At 44.4% G+C, this 20,404-nt stretch overlaps 1 protein-coding gene and 1 long non-coding RNA gene across 3 annotated transcripts in view; one reads left to right on the top strand and one right to left on the bottom strand.

Moving 5' to 3' along the window:
• Positions 1–1,783: 1,783 nt before the first annotated feature.
• Positions 1,784–3,499, top strand: LOC130282048 (uncharacterized). Its single transcript, XR_008846225.1, has 3 exons — positions 1,784–2,286; positions 2,401–2,670; positions 2,861–3,499. It is a non-coding gene; the product is annotated as an uncharacterized LOC130282048 (long non-coding RNA).
• A 9,592-nt stretch (positions 3,500–13,091) lies between these two features.
• GCN1 (GCN1 activator of EIF2AK4) overlaps positions 13,092–20,404 on the bottom strand; it is a 96,791-nt gene continuing 89,478 nt past the window's right edge. For both annotated transcript variants that reach the window (XM_056529896.1, XM_056529902.1), the window contains exon 58: positions 13,092–13,717. In XM_056529896.1, the coding sequence (XP_056385871.1) occupies positions 13,592–13,717 (126 nt within the window). In that variant the 3' untranslated portion in view covers positions 13,092–13,591. The remainder of the gene's footprint in view (positions 13,718–20,404) is intronic.

The following is a 20,404-nucleotide window of genomic DNA, read 5'->3' on the forward strand; positions in this document are numbered from 1 at the left end:
TGCAATCACCAATTTAGACTAGGAATCAACCAATTATGGGTTTGGCCGATATTATCGTCCGATATTCACGATTTTGGACGTTATCGGTATCGGCAATTACCTTGCCGATAATCCGATAATGCCCCGCCCCCCACAGCCCCGGCCAGAGACCGCCGCTGCCCCATTGCCTCCCCATCCCCGGTTTTATAATTATCTTTTCCCGGGGTCTTCGCAACTTCTGGCTCCTGCGGCGTCCTGCGTTATGCTGTGCGCTGCGCAATGACGAGTGACGTCCTCAACGCGACGTCACCGTCAGTGCGCACAGTGACAGTTCAGGATGCCGCAGGAGCCAGAAGTAGCGTGGACCCCGGGGATGGGGGAGGCAATGGGGCAGCGGCGGTGGTTGGACGAATGACAGGCAGGGGGAGAGAAGCGGGCAGCGGCAGCGGTCTCTGGCCCCGCAAAAGCTGCTGCAGTTCATTGATTTAAAGCGCCCGCTTTAAATCAATGATCTGCAGCCGCTCCTTCGGGGCCGGGGGGGGGGGGGGGGGGGGGTTAGTGGAGAAATAGCCGATAACTTATACCGGAATATTGGTATAAGCTATCGGCTATCGGCCTGAAAGGCCACAGATATCGGTAACGGCCCTAAAAAAAATCGATATCGGTTGATCCCTAATTTAGACCTTAAATGTATGTGGCACGCTCTCACTCCTGAGCCATGTGGTTCGCCCGCAGAGCACTTTACGCCCACATATGTGGGCGTAGGAGAAATTGCATTACAAATTTTGGGGGTCTTTTTTTTCCTTTTACTGCTTGTGAAAATTAAAAGTATGGGGGCAACACCAGCCTGTTAGTGTAAAGTGTTTTTTTTTCACTAACATGCTGGTGTAGACCCCAACTTTACCTTTTCATAAGTGGTAAAAGGAGAAAAAGCCTCCCAAAATTTGTAACGCAATTTCTCCCGAGTACAGAGATACCCCATATGTGGCCCTAAACTGTTTCCTTGAAATACGACAGGGCTCTGAAGTGAGAGAGCGCCATGCGCATTTGAGGACTGAATTGGGGATTTGAATCTGCCTCAAAAATACTATATGGCAGTGTTTCACAAACAGGGTGTCTCCAGTGTGGCAAAACTCAAAAAAATGCCTTGACAGTCAGTGGCTGTCCGGCAATACTGTGAGTTGTGGTTTTTCAACAGCTGGAGGCTCCGTTTTGGAAACAGTGCCGTACAAGACTTTTTTTTATTTTTATTTGGGGGTGGGGGGGGGTGGGGGTAGTGAAGTGTTTTTAAGGTACATTCACACGGTCGGAGGTTTACAGTGAGTTTTTCGCTGGGAGTTTGGGCTGCGGCGGAAAATTTGCTGCATCTAAAACTTGCAGCAGAAAACTCACTGTTTTTGTAGTTGGAACTCCAGTTGTTGCAAAACTACAACTCCCAGCATGCCCTTTGGCTTTGCATGCCGAGAGTTGTTGCTAAGCAACAGCAGGAGGTGAACAAGCCTCACCTCCTGCTGTATCCTGCCGCCAGGTCCGCCGCCGCTGCTGCCACCGATCCTGCTGCTCCTGACGCTGCCACCACACCAGAGGGGACCCCCGCCGGACGAGGGCAAGGTAGGAGACCCCCGCCGGCCCCGATCACCACCCTGATTCCCTCCCAGCAGGGTTGTGATTGGTCGGTCGTTTCGGCCGATCAATCACGTGATCGTGAGGCGGCACCCGTGCCACCTCACTCCTGCTGGGTAAGGGTGAATGGGGCTGTCTCGGACAGCCCCATTCACCCTTTTTTTTTCCGGGTACCCAGAGACCCGATTGACCCGGAATAGCCGCAAATCGCCAGTCTGAATTGACTGGCGATTTGCAGCGATCACTGACATGGGGGGGGGGGGGTCTCAGGACCCCCCCAGGGGTTTGCACGGGGTGCCTGCTGATAGATATCAGCAGTCTCGCGGAGACCCATTCACACTAGTGTTAAATTCACACCGCGGAATTCCTTAGTGTGAACATACCCTTAGAAGGATTTCGTTTCAGACATAGGGAAGTTGTGATGTTTGAGACAGCTGACAGTCAGAGGTGTTCGGTAAAAGTGCAGGAGTGATGTCATGGGAAGAGGTATGTAGCTGGGTGTCATTATCATAAAGATTGCACAGAAAGCCAAATCTGCCAATAGTTTGTCCAATGGGGGCTGTGTAGAGAGAGAAAAAAAACATAAGACCCAGGATTCATCCCTGCCTGAGGAACTTTGACAGCAAGAAGAAGAGGGGAAGAAGTAGAGTCAGTAAATAATGCACTAAAGGTGCAGTCAAAAAGGTAAGAAGAAAACCAGGAGAGGGTGGAGTGCTTAAATAGGCACTGTCAGAATCCAAAACCTCTTATATGTTGTACATCAAAACATTAACCTTTCTAATATACTTCTTTTTATAGAAATCATGGCTTATATAAAACGTCCTCTGGGGGTCCCCATACCATCCAGGACATAACCCTGTCCAGCTGTAGCATCATCTTTGTCCCCGCTGAAGCACAAGCTGTGACAAATTCCAGGTATTGAGGGCAGGTCTACCACTCCTCTGTGCTCACTCCTGTCCTGTCTGTCACACTCCTTTCTGAAAAAAGAGAGTAGAGATTACAGAGCAGCCTGCAGTGATTGGACGAAGAGACCCAGCACAGCAGGCCAAGGGAGAAAGTGAGTGCATGGTGAGTAAAACAAGCACTGAGGTTGCTCTCACTGAGCAGTAGAACAGAGGTATTTGTGAGCAAAATTTCGAAGCTAGACACATAAATAAGCCATGTAAAGCATCTGCATGACCTAGTGAGTAACATATATAAGCATGTTATGACCTAGTTAGTAACATTATATAAGCATGTTTTTTCTGTGATATAACAGATACGTGTAAGACCAGTGGAACAATACTGAGGAGAAGTTGTCTTGAGATTTAGAAGTCAGAAGATTGTTTGAGATGTTCCTTAGGGCAGTTTCTTTCTAAAGTGTGGACACCAGCTTATATGCAGTGAAGGACATAGGGGGAGATTTATCATTATATATACTGTTTTCAGGCTCTATATTGTATTAAAAAAAATTGTGCAAATGCGGATTTTGCGTGTTTTTTTTTTTGCGTAATTTTTGATAGAAGATCACATCTGGAATTCTAAGTTACGGTCTACGGTAGAGCTAATTCTGCAGTGCACCTCACTCCGTGTAGTAGCTGTAATGTCCTGGCACTTTGGAGAGGCCGGGACCTCTGGCTAATACCGGACCTCACCATTCGCGGTGATGCCCGGTATTAACCCATTAGACACTGCAATCAAATCTGATCACCGCATCTAAAAATAGCCAGAAATACTCCCGGCAGCCCAGTGGAGCTGATCGGAACCACCGCGGTAAAACCGCAGTGTTATGATCAGCTATGAGGACATGAGTTAGAAATTATTCCCGATGTTCAAACTTCAAACTGTGCAGGAGATTGCACCCGTGTAGAGTGTAACCATAGTGACCGTACAGCTAAGAATACCACTGTATGTGCAGGGATGGAGAAGGTACAGCTGTTATGTCTATTTATATAGACATAGAGTGTCAATAGAGTGTGTGATTGTGTGCATGCAGCAGAGCTGAGTGTGTGTGATCGTGTGCATGCAGCAGAGCCGAGTGTGTGATTGTGTGTATGTAGCAGAGCCGAGTGTGTGATTGTGTGCATGCAGCAGAGCCGAGTGTGTGATTGTGTGCATGCAGCAGAGCTGAGTGTGTGATTGTGTGCATGCAGCAGAGCTGAGTGTGTGATCAGGTGTATGTAGGAGAGCCGAGTGTGTGTGTGGTCATGCTTACACATAATCACACATTCAGCTCTGCTCCATACACTTGCCGCACACTAATTTCTGCTACGCATTCATGATCACACACTCAGCTCTGGTACATGTACACAGTGTTTACCATCCAGGGTGCCTCCAGCTTTTGCAGAACTGCAACTCCCAGCTTGCCAAGTTTTGCAACACTTGGAGGCATTCTAGTTGGTAAACACTGATACAGAGGTAAGGGGACAGATTGTTCAGCAAAATTACATATTTTTTAAACCCAGACATTCTGTGTACTTTATAAAGATTTATACTTTTACTATTGTGCAGAGTTTTGTTCAGCGCACACTGCTGCTCCGGCACTTCTAGCTGAGTGAGCAGTGTACCGCGGGAAAATGCCACAGCTCTGTGAGGGAAAGAAGGAGTGCACGGTAGAGTGAGGGGGGGGGTGTTTCTATATTTGCACAAAATTTATCAAAGGACGTGCGCAACTTTTGCAAATTTGGAGCAACAGTGTAAATTAGACAAGCAGTGTAAAGGGGTAGATCTGTGTCTACAATAGACACATAATGATAAATCTCCCCCATCTTAGATAACTAGATAACAGATGTTTTTAAGTAATGGGGCTATGATAGAATGGTTCAGTTTGTAGGGGATGCTAGGGTGACTTGAGTGTGTCTAGGGTATTAAGGGTGTTATGGTAATGTTTGGTAGCCAGAGGTTTGTAGTCAAGAAAGTAAACAGGCATATAAGGTTCTACTCATTTTGGTTCATCTGTATAACAGCCAATAGCTGTGTCCGGTCAAGGCTGGGATATGTGCAGTCCAACAAGTGAATCTCACCTACCACAGTAATGCAGAGTACAGGTGTCCGGGCGAAACTAAAAAAAAAAAATTGCCAAATCCTTGCCAAATTTATGTAAAATTCAGCTTCTTTATTTGGAAAAATAGAAAATACAAGCAAATGACATCTTGTAAAGATGTGGCAAAATAGACTGATGCGTTTCTAGCATGACTAAGAGCATGGAAGAACTGGAAACGCATCAGTCTATTTTTTGACATATCTACAAGATGCCATCTGTTTGTATTTCATATTTTTTCTAAGTGAAGAAGATGAATTTGACTGGAATTTGCCAAGGACTTTTTTTCTGTTTTGCTGTGATATGTGCCAGTTTTGTGGGGGCAAGAAATTGGCTGTGGTACGAGAGTGGTACTCTAAAAGACAAAAGGAGAAGGGAGGGATGCTATAGGAATTTATAGTATATACTCACTGGTCTAAATGTACACCTTGCTAGTACAGAATTCTGACCCTGCCATCTCAACGTCGTAGCTGGAATTGAGATTCATTAGACCAGGCAATGTTCTTCCAACATTCTTTTATCTTCCATTGCCCAATTTTGGTCAGTCTGTGCAAATTGTAACCTCAGCTTCCTGTTCTTGGCTGACAAGAATAGCACCTGGTGTGGTTTTCTGCTGCTGTAACCCATCTGCTTCAAGTTTGGACATTTGTGTTCAGAGATGGCATTCTACCTACAGTGTATCCCCATAGTAAACCTAGGTGTCAGCAGATAGCACTGTGGTCAGAAAAAAGAACTTCCTGTGGCACATACAGCAGCTGATAATTACTGGAAAGAATAAGATTTTTAAATAGAAGTAATTTACAAATCTGTTTAACTTTCTGGCACCAGTTGATAAAAAAAAAAATATATAGTTTTCCACTGAAGTACCTCTTTAAAAGGAGATCTCCAGCCAAAACTAACTTTGGATAGGGTATAAGTAGCAGTTGGACCCCCCCACCGCGGTCTCTGGAACTGGACCCCGGCTGTTAGTGAAGAGCACATGTCATCTACCGGTAGCTGGAACGCGCTCCATCCATTTCTATGGGAGCACCGGAGATGCCCAAGTGATGTACTCTGGTCTCTTCAGCACTCCTATAGAAATAAATGGACTTGTGCCATCTGCAGCACGCGCTCCTCACTTAAAGTCGGGGGCCCATTCCCATCCCCTATCCTGTGGATAGGGGATAAGTTAGTTTCTGCTGGAGTTCTTCTTTAACCCATTAAGGACACAGGGCGTACAGGTACACCCTGATGTCCTGGTACTTAACCTCTTAAGGACCGGGGTTTTTTCCGTTTTTGCATTTTCGTTTTTTGCTCCTTGCCTTTAAAAAATGATAACTTTCAATTTTGCACCTAAAAATCCATATGATGGCTTATTTTTTGCGCCACCAATTCTACTTTGTAATGACGTCAGTCATTTTGGCCAAAAACCTACGGTGAAACGGAAAAAATAAATCATTGTGCGACAAAATTGAAAAAAAAAACCCCACCGTTTTGTAAATTTTGGGGGCTTCCGTTTCTACGTAGTACATTTTTCGGTAAAAATGACACCTTATCTTTATTCTATAGGTCCATACGATTAAAATGATACCCTACTTATATAGGTTTGATTTTGTCGGACTTCTGGAAAAAATCATAACTACATGCAGGAAAATTAATACGTTTAAAATTGTCATCTTCTGACCGCTATAACTTTTTTATTTTTCCGTGTATGGGGCGGTATGAGGGCTCATTTTTTGCGCCGTGATCTGAAGTTTTTAACGGTACCATTTTTGCAGTGATAGGACTTATTGATCGCTTTTTATTCATTTTTAAATGATATAAAAAGTGACCCAAAATGCACTATTTTGGACTTTGGAATTTTTTTGCGCGCACGCCCTTGACCGAGCTGTTTAATTAATGATATATTTTTATAATTCGGACATTTCCGCATGCGGTGATACCATATATGTTTATTTTTATTTACACTGTGTTTTTTTTTTTTATTGGAAAAGGGGGAGGAGTTAAATGATCTTTATTCACCTTTTTTTTCAATTTTTTTTTGCAGTGTTATAGGTCCCATAGGGACCTATAACACTGCACACACTGATCTTTATCATTGATCACTCGTTTCTCATAAGAAACCAGTGATCAACGATTCTGCCGCATGACTGCTCATGCCTGGATCTCAGGCACTGAGCAGTCATTCGGCGATCGGACAGCGAGGAGGCAGGTAGGGGCCCTCCCGCTGTCCTGTCAGCTGTTCGGGATGCCGCGATTAGCCGCGGCTATCCCGAACAGCCCGACTGAGCTAGCCGGCCACTTTCGGTTTCGCTTTTAGCCGCGCGGCTCAGCTCTGAGCGCGCGGCTAAAGGGTTAATAGCGCGCGGCGCCGCAATCGGCGCTGCGCGCTATTAGAGGCGGGTCCCAGCTTCACTATGACGCCGGGCCCGCCGTGATATGACGCGGGGTTACTATGTAACCCCGCGTTATATCAGGAGAGCAGGACCAAGGGCGTACCTGTACGCCCTTGGTCCTTAAGGGGTTAAGGACCCAAGGCGTACCTGTACTCCCCTGGGAATTCGAAATCATTCAGCAGGCACCCCGTGCAAAACCCTAGGTGGGGGTCCTGAGACCCCACCCCCCATGTCAGCTATCACTGCAAATTGCCGGTCAATTCAGACCGGCGATTAGCGGCTATTTCGGATCAATCGGGTCTCCGATGACCCAGAAAAAAAAGTGTGATAGGTGGCGTCCGAGACTGCACCCATCAGCCTTTAGCAGCAGGAGTGAGGTGGCATGGGTGCCACCTCACAATCACGTGATAGGTCGGTCAGAACGACCGACCAATCACTGTCCTGCTGTGCAGTGATCATCGGTAATCAGGGCCTTTCTTACCTTGGCAGAGGTCAGCGGGGTCCCCTCAGACAGCAGCAGTATCAGCAACAGCAGGAGGTGAACAGGCCTCACCACCTGCTGCTGCCATCCTAAGTAACAACTCCCAGCATGCACAGCCAAAGGACATGCTGGGAGTTGTAATTTTGCAATAGCAGTAGGCACAACTACAACTCCCAGCTTAACTTTTGCTGTCTGTGCATGCTGGGAGTTATAGTTATGCTACAGCTGGAGGCATTTTTTTCTATGAATAAGTGTGCCTCCAGCTGTTGCATAACTACAACTCTCAGCATGCACGGACAGGCAAAGGGCCTGCTGGGAGTTGTAGTAATGTGCCTCCAGCTATTGCATAACTACAACAGCCAGCATGCCCTTAGGCTGTCCGTGCATGTTGAGAGTTGTAGTTTTGCAACAGCTGTAGACACACTGGTTGCGAAACACAGCGTTGTTACCTGTGTTTCGTAACCAGTGTGTCTACAGCTGCTGTAAAACTACAACTCCCAGCATGCTCTTTGGCTTTCCGTGCATGCTGGGGGTTGTAGTTATGCAACAGCTGGAGGCACACTGGTTGCAAAACACTGAGTTAAGTACCTAACTACCCCCAGCATGCATGGACAGCCAAAGAGCTTGCTGGGAGTTGTAGTTTTGCAACAGCTGAATTACTTACATTTTTTACACTAACATGCTGGTGTTGCCCCATACTTTAAATTTTCACAAGAGGTAAGAGACCCAAAGACCCATAAAATTTGTAAGGCAACACTCCTGAGTACACAAATACCCCATATGTGGACGTAAAATGCTCTGCGGGTGCACAACAAGGCTCAGGAGTGAGAGCGCACTATGTACATTTGAGGCCTAAGTTGGTGATTTGCACACGGGTGGCTGATTTTACAGCGGTTCTGACATAAACGCAAAAAAAAAAAGCCCACGTGACCCCATTTTGGAAACTACACCTTACGTAACGTAACAAAGGGTATAGTGAGCCTTAACACCCACAGGTGTTTGATGAATTTTCATTAAAGTTGGATGTGAAAATTAAAATACAAATTTTTTTCACAAAAATGCTGGTGTTACCCTAAATTTTTCATTTTCACAAAGGAAAATAGGAAAAAAGGCCACCCAAAATTTGTAACCCCATTTCTTCTGAGTATGGAAATACCCCATATGTGAATGTAAAGTGCTTTGCGGGCGTACTACAATGCTCAGAAGAGAAGGAGCACCATTGGGCTTTTAGAGAGAATGTGTCCGGAATTGAAGGCCATGTGTGTTTACAAAGCCCCCATGGTGAAAGCCCCCAGAACAGTGGACCCACCCCATTATGGAAACTACATCCCTCACAGAATGTATTAAGAGGTCCAGTGAGCATGTACGCCCCACAGGTGTCTGACAGATTTTTTAAACAGTGGTCCGTGAAAATGAAAAATGTAATTTTTCATTTGCACAGCCCACTGTTCCAAAGATCTGTCAAACGCCAGTGGGGCGTACATGCTCATTTAATGCTCATTGCACCCATTATTACATTTTGTGAGAGGTGTAGTTTCCAAAATAGAGCACATGGGGCACATGTTCTGGCACCATGGGGCTTTGTAAACGCACATGGCCCCTGACTTCCATTCCAAACAAATTCTCTCTTCTGAGCATTGTAGTTCGCCCGCAGAGCACTTTACATCCACATATGGGGTATTTCCATGGTGTTACAAATTTTGGGAGGCTTTTTCTCCAATTACCCCTTGTGAAAATGAAAAATTTTAGGTAACACCAGAATTTTAGTAAAAAGGAGTTTTTTTTTGTACTCACCGTAAAATCTCTTTCTTGTAGCCTTCATTGGGGGACACCTTACTGATGGCTATATGTTCTTGCCACTAGGAGGCGCTGACACTAGGAAAAAAAGTCGGCTCCTCCCTGGCAAGATATACCCGCCCACTAGAAGTGAGGTAACCAGTTTAGCACAAAGCAGTAGGAGAAGCCAACCAAGGACATGTTGCAGAAGGGAATCATAGAGCATGACCTGCCATAAGACCCCGAGGATGGGAGGCCGGCAGACCTGACAGATGCAGAATCTCAAAAGAAACCTGAGCATTTCACAGGAACGCAAAAGGGCTAGTACATTGTATGACAGAGTGCTTGAATATATCCCCCAGCAGTTTCCAAGGAAACAAAGCTCTGGCAACAACCAGCCACGGCAGTTTGCCTATGCTCCATGACGGTAGGATTAGTAATGCTAGAGGAACACTTCAAGCGAGTGTGGGCATCAAGGGGGTGCCAAACCACACCAGAAGGTGTGAGTGGCCAAGGAATACATACATATATTTTTTTATTATTATTATTATTTTATTTTTGTTATTTATTTTTTTATTTATTTTTATTTTGTGAGAAAATATGGCAGGGCGACCTGCAAAGAACTATCCGCAGTACATATGTCCCATATGCAACATGAAGCCCCTGGAGCAGCGACGGCATCTAGCAGCATGCTACAGGAGCACCTGCTAGCCGACTTGCAGCTCCGATGCAGGGGAAAATTGCGGGCTGGAGCAACGAGCTCCCGTCGGGCTCTGCCTGTGGAGCAGAGATCTGTCAGGAATGGAGCAGTCCTATCCTTAATAGCAGGGGGGCAGAGCTAAGCGTCACCATGAGAGGGGACGGCTCCCAGCAGCGCATGAGCCAGAGAGAAGCTGCATGACCTCCCGGCTCGCGTGTTGAGTAATGGGGTGAAGGGCGGAGCTACGGCCACCATAATCCCCCAAACTCCCGCCTGTGGGATATACTTGCCCAGCTGCCACATACTCACCCTCGAAGACTTCGACCCGCTAGGGCCACCTGCCTTAAGCCAGCTCAGCAGGTAAACCGGGGCAAATGGGGGACCCGGACCCAGGGTACACCGCCAGGCATTGGTTGTTTGTGAGGAGGGGTTAACGGCCCATCCAGCAATGCACCGTGCCCCTAGCTCGCAGGTGGGGGAATAGGCAGCACCATGCTCCAGTCGCCCCACGCTAGAAAAAAACAACAGAGGAGAGAAAAACTAAACTTTATACTGAAACTAGAAAAAAAAAAAAAAAAAAAGAAGCTGACACTAGCTAAAACTGGTTACCTCACTTCCAGTGGGCGGGTATATCCTTCCAGGGAGAAGCAGACTCTTTTTTTCCTAGTGTCAGCACCTTCTAGTGGCAAGAGCATATACCCATCAATGAAGAGCGACCAAGAATTTTTTTTTTCCATTTTCACGTCCAACTTTAGCGAAAATTTGTCAAACACCTGTGCTCACTGTACCCTCGTTACCTTCCTTGAGTGGTGTATGCCAAAAAGTATGCCATGTGGGGCTTTTTTTTTGCTGTTCTGGCACCATAGGTGCTTCCTCAATGCGACGTGCCCCCAAAAACTTTTTCAGGAAAGGCCAAAATGTGGCTCCATCTCTTCTGAGCATAGTAGTGCGCCAGCAGAGCACTTTACATCCACACATGGGGTATTTTCATATTCAGAAGAGATGGGGTTACACATTTTGGGGGGCATTTTCTCCTATTACCCCTTGTAAAATGTAAAAATTGGGCAAAAAAAACTGCATTTTAGTAAAAAAAAAAAAATATTCATTTACACATCCGACTAATGAAAAGCAGTCAAACACCTGTTAAGGCTCACTGTGCCCCTTGTTACGTTCCTTGTAGTTTCCAAAATAGTATGCCATGTGTTTTTTTTTCCTTTTGCTCTTCTGTCACCATAGGGGCTTCCTAAATGTGACATTTTTCTTCCATATAACACGGAAAGGAAAAAAAATAAATATAACTTAACTTTAAAGTTAAAAAGGTCTGAAGAAAAAAAAAAACTATCTGCCTTCATATGGACATTGGGGGGAGATTTATCAAAACCTGTGCAGATGAAAAGTTCTCTCTTTCATTTTGCAGGGGCATTGTGAAAAATGAAAGCAGCGATCTGATTGGTTGCTATAGGCAACTCAGCAGCTTTTCCTCTGCACAGGTTTTGATAAATCTCCCGCATTAAGCCTAAACTGATCAGCTCAGTGCCAGTAGGCAGGCACGGCCTTCTTAGGAGGAACCAACTTCCTTTTAACCCTTAGTGGTAGCAGCTTGAACCCTTCATCTCCTGTGCCCCCAGTGAAAAGAAAACATGTAATGTGTAAATGTTGCTATGCTTAATTACTGAACCCCATTGTAGGGGCCATACAGACAATTTACCCAAAGGAGATTAGTTTTCCCTGTATCAAAAGGGTAACTATATAAAATATTTGGTGAACAGAGAAAGAAGCTCCCAGTGTAATGAGTGATAAGGAACAGAGCTAAGGAACCCACTTGTTTAACCCCTAAACGACAATGAATGTAAATGTACGTCCTGGTCAGCTGGTACCTAGCACACCAGGACGTGCATGACCGAGAGCAGCGGAGAGGTGCTCGCGTCATGCATAGCAGCCCTGCCGGCAATGGCCGATATCAGCGATCGCGCTGATGTCCGCTATTAACCTCTCAGCATCTGCGGCTATTGTAACAGCTTATCTGATCGCCCACGGGATGGCTGCGGGGGGGGGGATCAGATTAGCTAAGATGGTGGCCGGAGGTCCCCTAACCTGCCTCCGCCGCTCTCCCGGCATCTTCTGCACTGATCTGCCTTCCAGCAGACCAGAGCAGAAGATCACCAATAATACTGATCAGTGTTATGCCCTATGCATAACACTGAACAGTATTAGCAATCTAATGATTACTATAGATAGCACCTATGTGGACATAATAGGTTAAAAATAAAAGTAAAAAAAAAAAAAAATCCCCTCCCCCAATAAAAATGTAAATCACCCTTTTCCCCCTTTTTACTCAAGGCGTATAAAAAATGATTATTGAACTTATTTTGTATTGCCGCATGCATAAATGTCCGATCTGTCAAAATATAATTTCAATGACCCGGTGAATGGCGTAAACATAAAAAAAAATAAAAATAAAAGGCCAAAATTGCTGATTTTGGGTCACATCACATTCACAATTTTTTTTTTTTTAAAGTGATCAAATAGTACAAAAAAAAAACACAGATCATGACGCAAAACATGAGTCCTCACACATCCTCGTATATGGAAAAATGAAAAAGTTATAGGTGGTGAAAATAGGGCGATTTTAAACTGATTTTGAAAAAAAAAGTTGTAAAGCCACAAGAAGGAGGCCGTTGGTTTAACAAAACAAGAAGGTAATGCCACATGAAGAGCCTGGACTCTTAGTGCTTGACACTGGGGTATTTGATGCTTGCAGTCTTTGTCAGGCACCTACCACTTATTACCTGCACTAGGCATAACCAAGTGTATCTGCTTTAAAATTACAGGATGTTTTGATTTTTTTTATTATGTTCTAGAGTTGTGAGCTAAATCATGTGTGTATCCCACTTATACCTTAGCCAACCAGCTTTAGGCAGTATTTAGATATTCATAATAGGGTCACATTTTAGTGCTCATCCATCCTATGATGGGACAGATCCACACCGCTTTTTCTTAGGGCATCAACTGAAATCAACGGGAGCATGAAGAAACACCCCTAAATGCATGTAAAATATATATCAAATAGACATGAAAATTGGCTTAAAAAATTGCAAATAAAGAAGCACCTCTATTACTAAATAAATGCCACACGTCTTTTAAAAGCATTTCTGCCTTGAAATACATGTTTATTTTTCTGCTTTTATTTTTTTTCACTGTGTGAATCCAGCCCAAGAGTTTGGTTCAACTGAACTGCAGGAGGTTGGGGTTTTATGTTAGTTATGCGGATGCTAAAAATCTTTCGAAACGTTTCCCGATCAAATTAATAAATGCTTAATGATATTGTTTGTGTCTGATTTTACCTAAAGGTGTTTTTGTACCTGCCAGGCCAGTGTAGAAATAGCCCTGCCATTCACATCATTATTATGTTTTTGCCAAGATCAGTACCAACTTTCAATTAACAAATTAATTTATGACCAATTTCAAGTGTATTTTGATGAACTTTTGGGTGGGTTTACAGGATACAGAAATTTAAACTTCATTTAGTTCACTGTTTAGAGCCAATAGTTTTTGTGCACTATATAGTCAGTGCAATTTTCAAAACAAAAATATCAAGTAGATGCTCAGAAGTGAAATGCAGTCCATATGATTCCTGTTCACGTTAGAATAGTTTCATCTATCTGTTCAGTGGAGTCAGGCTGTGCCGCAAGCTTCTTCAGGGATCGTCGGTGGCTTTCGTTCAGCATCTCTAAGCTGGCAGTGTCTAAAATCTTTGTAATATCCTGAAAAAACAATCAGAAATTAACTATATCACTAGATTCAACTTTTCACACACAGCACCCCTCTGAAAGCCCAAATATAGTAAACAGTTTTAAGTAGCATTCGTTCCTAAAGTGACACCAAAGGGCCAACTAGAGGCTGAGGGGGACCATTTTTTTGTTTTTACTGCATGTGGGCTTCTTTAATACTACACTGCTCAAAAATAAAGGGAACACTTAAACTACACAATGTAACTCCAAGTCAATCACACTTCTGTGAAATCACACTGTCCACTCAGGAAGAAACACTGATTGACAATCAATTTCACATGCTGATGTGCAAATGGAACAGACAACAGGTGGAAATTATAGGCAATTAGCAAGACACCCCAAAAAAGGAGTGCTTCTGCAGGTAGTGATCACAGACCACTTCTCAGTTCCTATGCTTCCTGGCTGATGTTTTGGCGACTTTTGAATGCTGGTGGTGCATGAGACGGAGTCTACAACCCACACAAGTGGCTCAGGTAGTGCAGCTCATCCAGGATGGCACATCAATGCGAGCTGTGGCAAGAAGGTTTTCGGTGTCTGTCAGCATAGTGTCCAGAACATGGAGGCACTACCAGGAGACAGGCCAGTACATTGGGAGACGTGGAGGAGGGCAACAACCCAGCAGCAGGACCACTACCTCCGCCTTTGTGCAAGGAGGAGCAGGACACTGCCAGAGCCCTGAAAAATTACCTCCAGCAGGCCACAAATGTGCATGTGTCCACTCAAACAGTCAGAAACAGACTCCATGAGGGTGGTAGGAGGGCTCGACGTCCACAAGATGGGGTTGTGCTTACAGACCAACACCGTGCATTTTCCAGAGAACACCAAGTTTGGGGAAAGCAGATGAAAGCAGGTTCACACTGAGCCCGTGACAGAGTCTGGAGACGCCATGGAGAACGTTCTGCTGCCTGCATCATCCTCCAGCATGACAGATTTGGCTTTGGGTCCGTAATGGTGTGGGGTGGCATTTCTTTGGGGGGCCACACAACCCTCCATGTGCTTGCCAGAGGTAGCATGACTGCCATTAGGTACCGATATGAGCTCCTCAGACCCCTTGTGAGACCATATGCTGGTGCGGTTGGCCCTGGGTTCCTCCTAATGCAAGACAAAGGCATTGATGCTATGGACTGGCCCGCCCATTCACCAGACCTGAATCCAATTGAGCATATCTGGGACATCATGTCTTGTTGCATTCACCGCCATGTTGCACCACAGACTGTCCAGGAGTTGGCGGATGCTTAGTCCAGGTCGGGGAGGACATTCCTCAGGAGACCACCTCATCAGGAGCATGCCCAAGCGTTGTAGGGAGGTCATACGGGCACATGGAGGCCACACACACTACGGAGCCTCATTTTGACTTGTTTAAAGGACATAAAATTTAATTTGGATCAGCCTGTAGTGTGGTTTTCCACTTTGATTTTGAGTGTGACTCCATATCCAGACCTCCATGGGTTGATATTTTATGTCCGACTAGGAGGCTCATAATATGCTTCCCAAATTCTTTACTACTCGTATAGCAGCAAAATAAAGTAGTGAACAGGTGAGAATTTTTTTTAAATGTGTGATCAAACATGCTATAAAAGGTACAGTCTGCAGGTAACCAATCAGGTGCTATGCAGGTTATATAAGGAGGAGAGCCCCTGTAAATGTCTCCTTTCTTTGCTGCTCGTCTGGACAGTTACATTTATCCCTGTTACCTATTGATTTATTAAAGACTTTGCTAATAAAAATATAAGAAATATATATTTTCCCTCATTTTCTCTGTTATTTATAGTATATTACGTGTATATCGTTTCTTTCCCCCTATCACCCCCCCCCATTTTAAATTTCTAATATTAATTTCTATTTTTCATTCTGATCCATCTCTTTACATACTTCTACCACTTTCCGATCCAGACAATGTCCGGACTGTGAAATATAACTGATTTCTCCCTCTTTCATACGGTGCTGCAAATTTTTCCCAAATCGCTCTGCAGCCATTACTAGCGGATAATCTCTTATTCCGCGTTTTTTACATCGTTCCTATACCTCCCCGATCCCACCTTTGTTCCAGTCAGTGACCTTCTTACTGGCGTTATCTCCCTCGGTTCCATACAACACTGCGAATCTCCTTGCTCTGCAGCCATTACTAACGTGTAATCTCGCGTCTTGCGAGATTTGCCATGGTGTCTATTAAGGATACAATTACAAAATCTGTATCTATGGCAATTAATAATCCATCTACATCCATTTTACCTCCCACCACACCCTCTGACTAATTCTGGTCAGCTGATGACTCACGTTTAAGCTGGCCAGAGGTCACCACAAATCTGGAAAATGCGCCCAAAAAAGGTATGCTAACCCCAGCATAAAACTGACAGGTAATGTTCTAGCTCACCAAAGACCCTCAAGCCCTTGAGGAAGACGAACAAAAAAGGGCACGAAAAGCTCAGTCCAGAGCAAAACAGGATTCATATGTTATTCAATCATCAGACTCCTTAGGAGAATGATGATGACGACTATGATGATTTTGCTCAATATTCTGCTGTGGAAGAGGGTGAGGTATCGGATGCTTCAGATCTCATCCATGAACCATCTGCTCAATCTGACTCCATTGTCCTTGATAGTAAAGGGACACCCCTTTTTGACCCCTTACCTCATTAGACATACACAGTCAGGGGAGTGGGTAGCCAAATACATTCTATCTGGGCAAAGACATCCCTTGATCGAGGGGCTAGGAATAAACTTAGATCAGAATGCCGCAGGCCTACCCTGCCTCACAAAACTTTAGCCACACCTGAAATTGATCCTATATTGGTATGTACAAAATTGGAAAGAACCCCCAAAAACGGCTAGATAGATCCCTTCATTCTTGCCAAGATAAACTCCTTGATTTGCTTGGCCCACTAACAAAAATCCTGGATTTGGCTGAACACTCCTCCTCTTCAGGTTTACCTGTAGACACATATTACGAGGCTGGGCCCAACGGCCATCTGTCTATTTGGCAACGTTAATGCCTCATTATATTCTGAGAGAAAGAGAACGCTTCTCATGAAACTTGACCCACAACTAGCTTACCTAGCTAACTCAGACAACCTTCTAGCGAGGGACTTTTTGGTTAAAATGCAATCAAAGAAATTAGAAAATATCGTATATCCCGGCGTATAAGACTACTTTTTAACCCCGAATTTTCTTCTGAAAAGTCGGGGGTCGTCTTATACGCCGGGTATTGGGGTCCGGCACAGGAATACCTATTATTATCTGCCCGGGCCGGCTCCCGTGTGTGGCTGCAGGCGGGGGCCGGCCAGAGCAAGTAAAAACGAATACTGTATACTAAAAACCAGGGGGCCTCCAGCTGTTGTAAAACTACATCTCCCAGCCTTTGCCTTGCTGGGAGTTGTAGTAACCTAATGTGGGAGGGGGGGGGGGGGGGAGCTGGCAACCTAATGTGGGGGGGGGGGGGGGAGCTGGCAACCTAATGTGGGGGGGGGGGGAGCTGGCAACCTAATGTGGGGGGAACTACAAGGTACTGTACATCGCGGTAGGAGGGGTACTCTTATATGGCGAGTATATGCCAAACTCTATATTTTAACTGTAAAAGTTGGGGGTCGTCTTATACGCCAAGTCGTCTTATACGCCGGCAAATACAGTATGTGGGTATTTTTACCTCACTTGACAAGGCACAAGCCTAATTGAAAAAAGTCTTCTCCCAAAGAGTTTTTGGGAAGGCCGGGAAAAACAGGGGCAGTTTTCCAGGCCGCTCACACTCCAACCGTCAACCCCCCCAGTAGTTATTTCCAATCAGAAAGAACATTTTACACCTCCTCTTCCTTCCAATCGGCTCCCCCACCATTCTTCCTGGCAAGAGGCAGTCCATGGCTCTCACAAGGTTTTCTCAGCAACATCTTCCTTGTGAAGAAAAAAGACGGAGGACACAGACCCGTCATCAACCTACGTCACCTCAACAATTGTGTCCATTACCAATGTTTCAAGATGGAGGGCATACATCTTTAAATAGATCTTCTATTAGAAAATGATTGGATGGTGAAAGTGGACCTGAAAGATGCCTAACAGTCCCAATACATCCTTTTTCCCAACCTTACCTCCAATTTATTTGGGAAGACATCAAATGGCAATTCACTTGCCTTCCATTCGGCCTGTCTTCAGCCCCTTGTTGCTTCACCATACTAATGAAATTGGTAGTATCCTCATAATTTATCTGGACGACATTTAGATTATGGCAGTCTCCCATTCTCCTCAATCGTCACTTGAGTTGGACTCTCTCCCTTCCTACCAATCTAGGCTTTTCAAATCAATATGAAGAAATCTTTATTGATCCCTTCAAAGGAAGTGGAGTTCCTGGGATTTATAGTCAATACCCAATCTTCTTCCTTCCAGGAAATTATGCACCATTCGAAAAGAAATACGATCCATTCTTCTCAAACGATCAATATCATTGAGAATAGCGAGAATAGTAGGCCTTCTTTCTGTCTCTACAGAGCACTTCAACGGCTGAAAGCTCACCATCTGAGAAAAGGTCTCACTTATACAGACACCAGCCTTCTAAGTTGGGGTGCCCTATGCGGTTCCGCTTCTACAGGAGGCAATTGGTCAGAGGATGAATCCTATCTTCATATCAAGTGCTTGGAACTATTAGCAGGATTTTTAACCCTCAAGAGCTTTGCAAAGTTCAGATCGCACTGCTGTATATTGATTCATATGGACAAAATTCCAGCGGTTCAATACATCAATCGCTTAGATGGCATGGGTTCCAAGATTCTTACAGATATAGCCACTCAATTATGGAATTTCTGCTTAGACAGGGATATTGTTCTGAAATGAGACTCTCTCTCAGGTCTATACAATTCAATAGCGGATCTGAACCCCCGGTACCTCATCGACTTCAGCAACTGGATCGAACGATCTTTCAATCCATCAACACTTTTTGGGGTCCCCTCCTTCTGGACCTTTTTGCATCTCGCCTAAATCGACAAATTCCAATGTTTTACAGTTGGTGTCCAGATCCAGAAGCTCTGGGCTATAGACACTTTTCTTCAGACATGGCCTCGAAGCGTTCTTTACACTTTTTCTCCTTTTGCAATGATTCCCAGAGTTTTAATGCAAACAATCTCTCTTCGATCGACTCTTGTCCTAATCACACCTTGGTGGCCATCTCCGACGGGTTTCCCTCAACTTCTGAGCCTCACCATAGACACTCCGAGAATACTTCCCTTGTTCCCTCATAATCTATTAGATCCAAAAGGCAATCCTCATCCTCTCAAATTCTCTATCCCTAGTTGCATGGCTCATTTCAGGTCTTCCTCAATCAATATCGAAATTTCACAATCCGCTAAGGACATCCTCGCTGAAGCCTGGGTTCAAAGTACCAGAAAGGCTTACAGATCAGCTTGGAAATTTTGGGATCAGTGGTGCCTTAGACTATATTTGGATCCCATACACTCATCTGTCCCACACATCTTAAATTTTCTTTCTGAACTAATCGACTCAGGGAAAGCCTATTGTACGATTAATCTTTACTGGTCCGCCATCTCAGCGCATCATGCTCCATGGCACGATATCCCTATTGTTAAAACACCCTCTTATCTGCAAATTGCTTAAAGGCATCCGTTTCAAAATACCTCCACGTCCTAAATATAGCTCTACTTGGGACGTCTCTTTAGTCCTTTCTCTCTTTTCTTCCTGGCCAGATAACGATTCTCTTTCCCTCAAGTTTCTATCTTTTAAACTTACTATGTTGCTATGTCTAATTTCCATCAAAAGAGTTTCTGATGTCCATGCCTTGGAACTTGCCATGCCGCAGAACTTTTTCTCCTCATGGTTTTCCTTTTTTAAATATGTAGGCATACCAAATCATCTCTTCAATCAGTTTTTTACCCTTATTTCCCTAATCATCATGATTTACGTGTAGCGGAGATTCAGCTACAGTTCCGCAGTGTGAACATACCCTTACTTTGGTGAGATGGATAAGAGCTACTATGACCCATGCTAGTATAGACATTTCTCTTTCCGGAGCTCATTCTGTTAGAAGTGCTATGTCCACAAAAACGGCCATCACGTGTGGTTCTCTTTTTGACATTCTCAAGGCCGCTGATTGGTCTTTAGAATCTACTTTTCGTACCTGTTATTTTCGCCCTGAACCTCATGTTTCCATGTCTCTGATCTAAATCTAACATGCTAAAAATATATATATATATATATATATATATATATATATATATATATATATATGTGTGTGTGTGTGTTAAACTAGCATATTATGTGCCTTCTAGATTCCGAGATGATTGGTTTCCAGTTTTCTTCACGTTGGAAGACATCTCTACAATTCTTCTGCCTTCTTCATGGTTGACCAGAGCTGAAGTCCGCATTTTCACCATTGACCGACATTATATACATTTGGTTTCCTGTTTTCGATTCCAGTTATTACAGGGGCTCTCCTCTTTATATCACCTGGCATAGCACCTGATTGGTTACCTGACGATTGTACCTTATAGAATGTTTGATCACACTTATTTCAAGTTTTTTTTTTTCTCACCTGTTCACTACTTTATTTTGCTGCTATACAAGTAGTAAAGAATTTGGAAAGCATATTATGAGCCTCCTGTTAATAAAATCCATATTTTCCATCACATATGTTAGGAAAATCATACATTTCCATTGATAATG

The sequence above is a fragment of the Hyla sarda genome, chromosome 1, assembly GCF_029499605.1.
Source record: "Hyla sarda isolate aHylSar1 chromosome 1, aHylSar1.hap1, whole genome shotgun sequence".
Classification (NCBI taxonomy): domain Eukaryota; kingdom Metazoa; phylum Chordata; class Amphibia; order Anura; family Hylidae; genus Hyla; species Hyla sarda.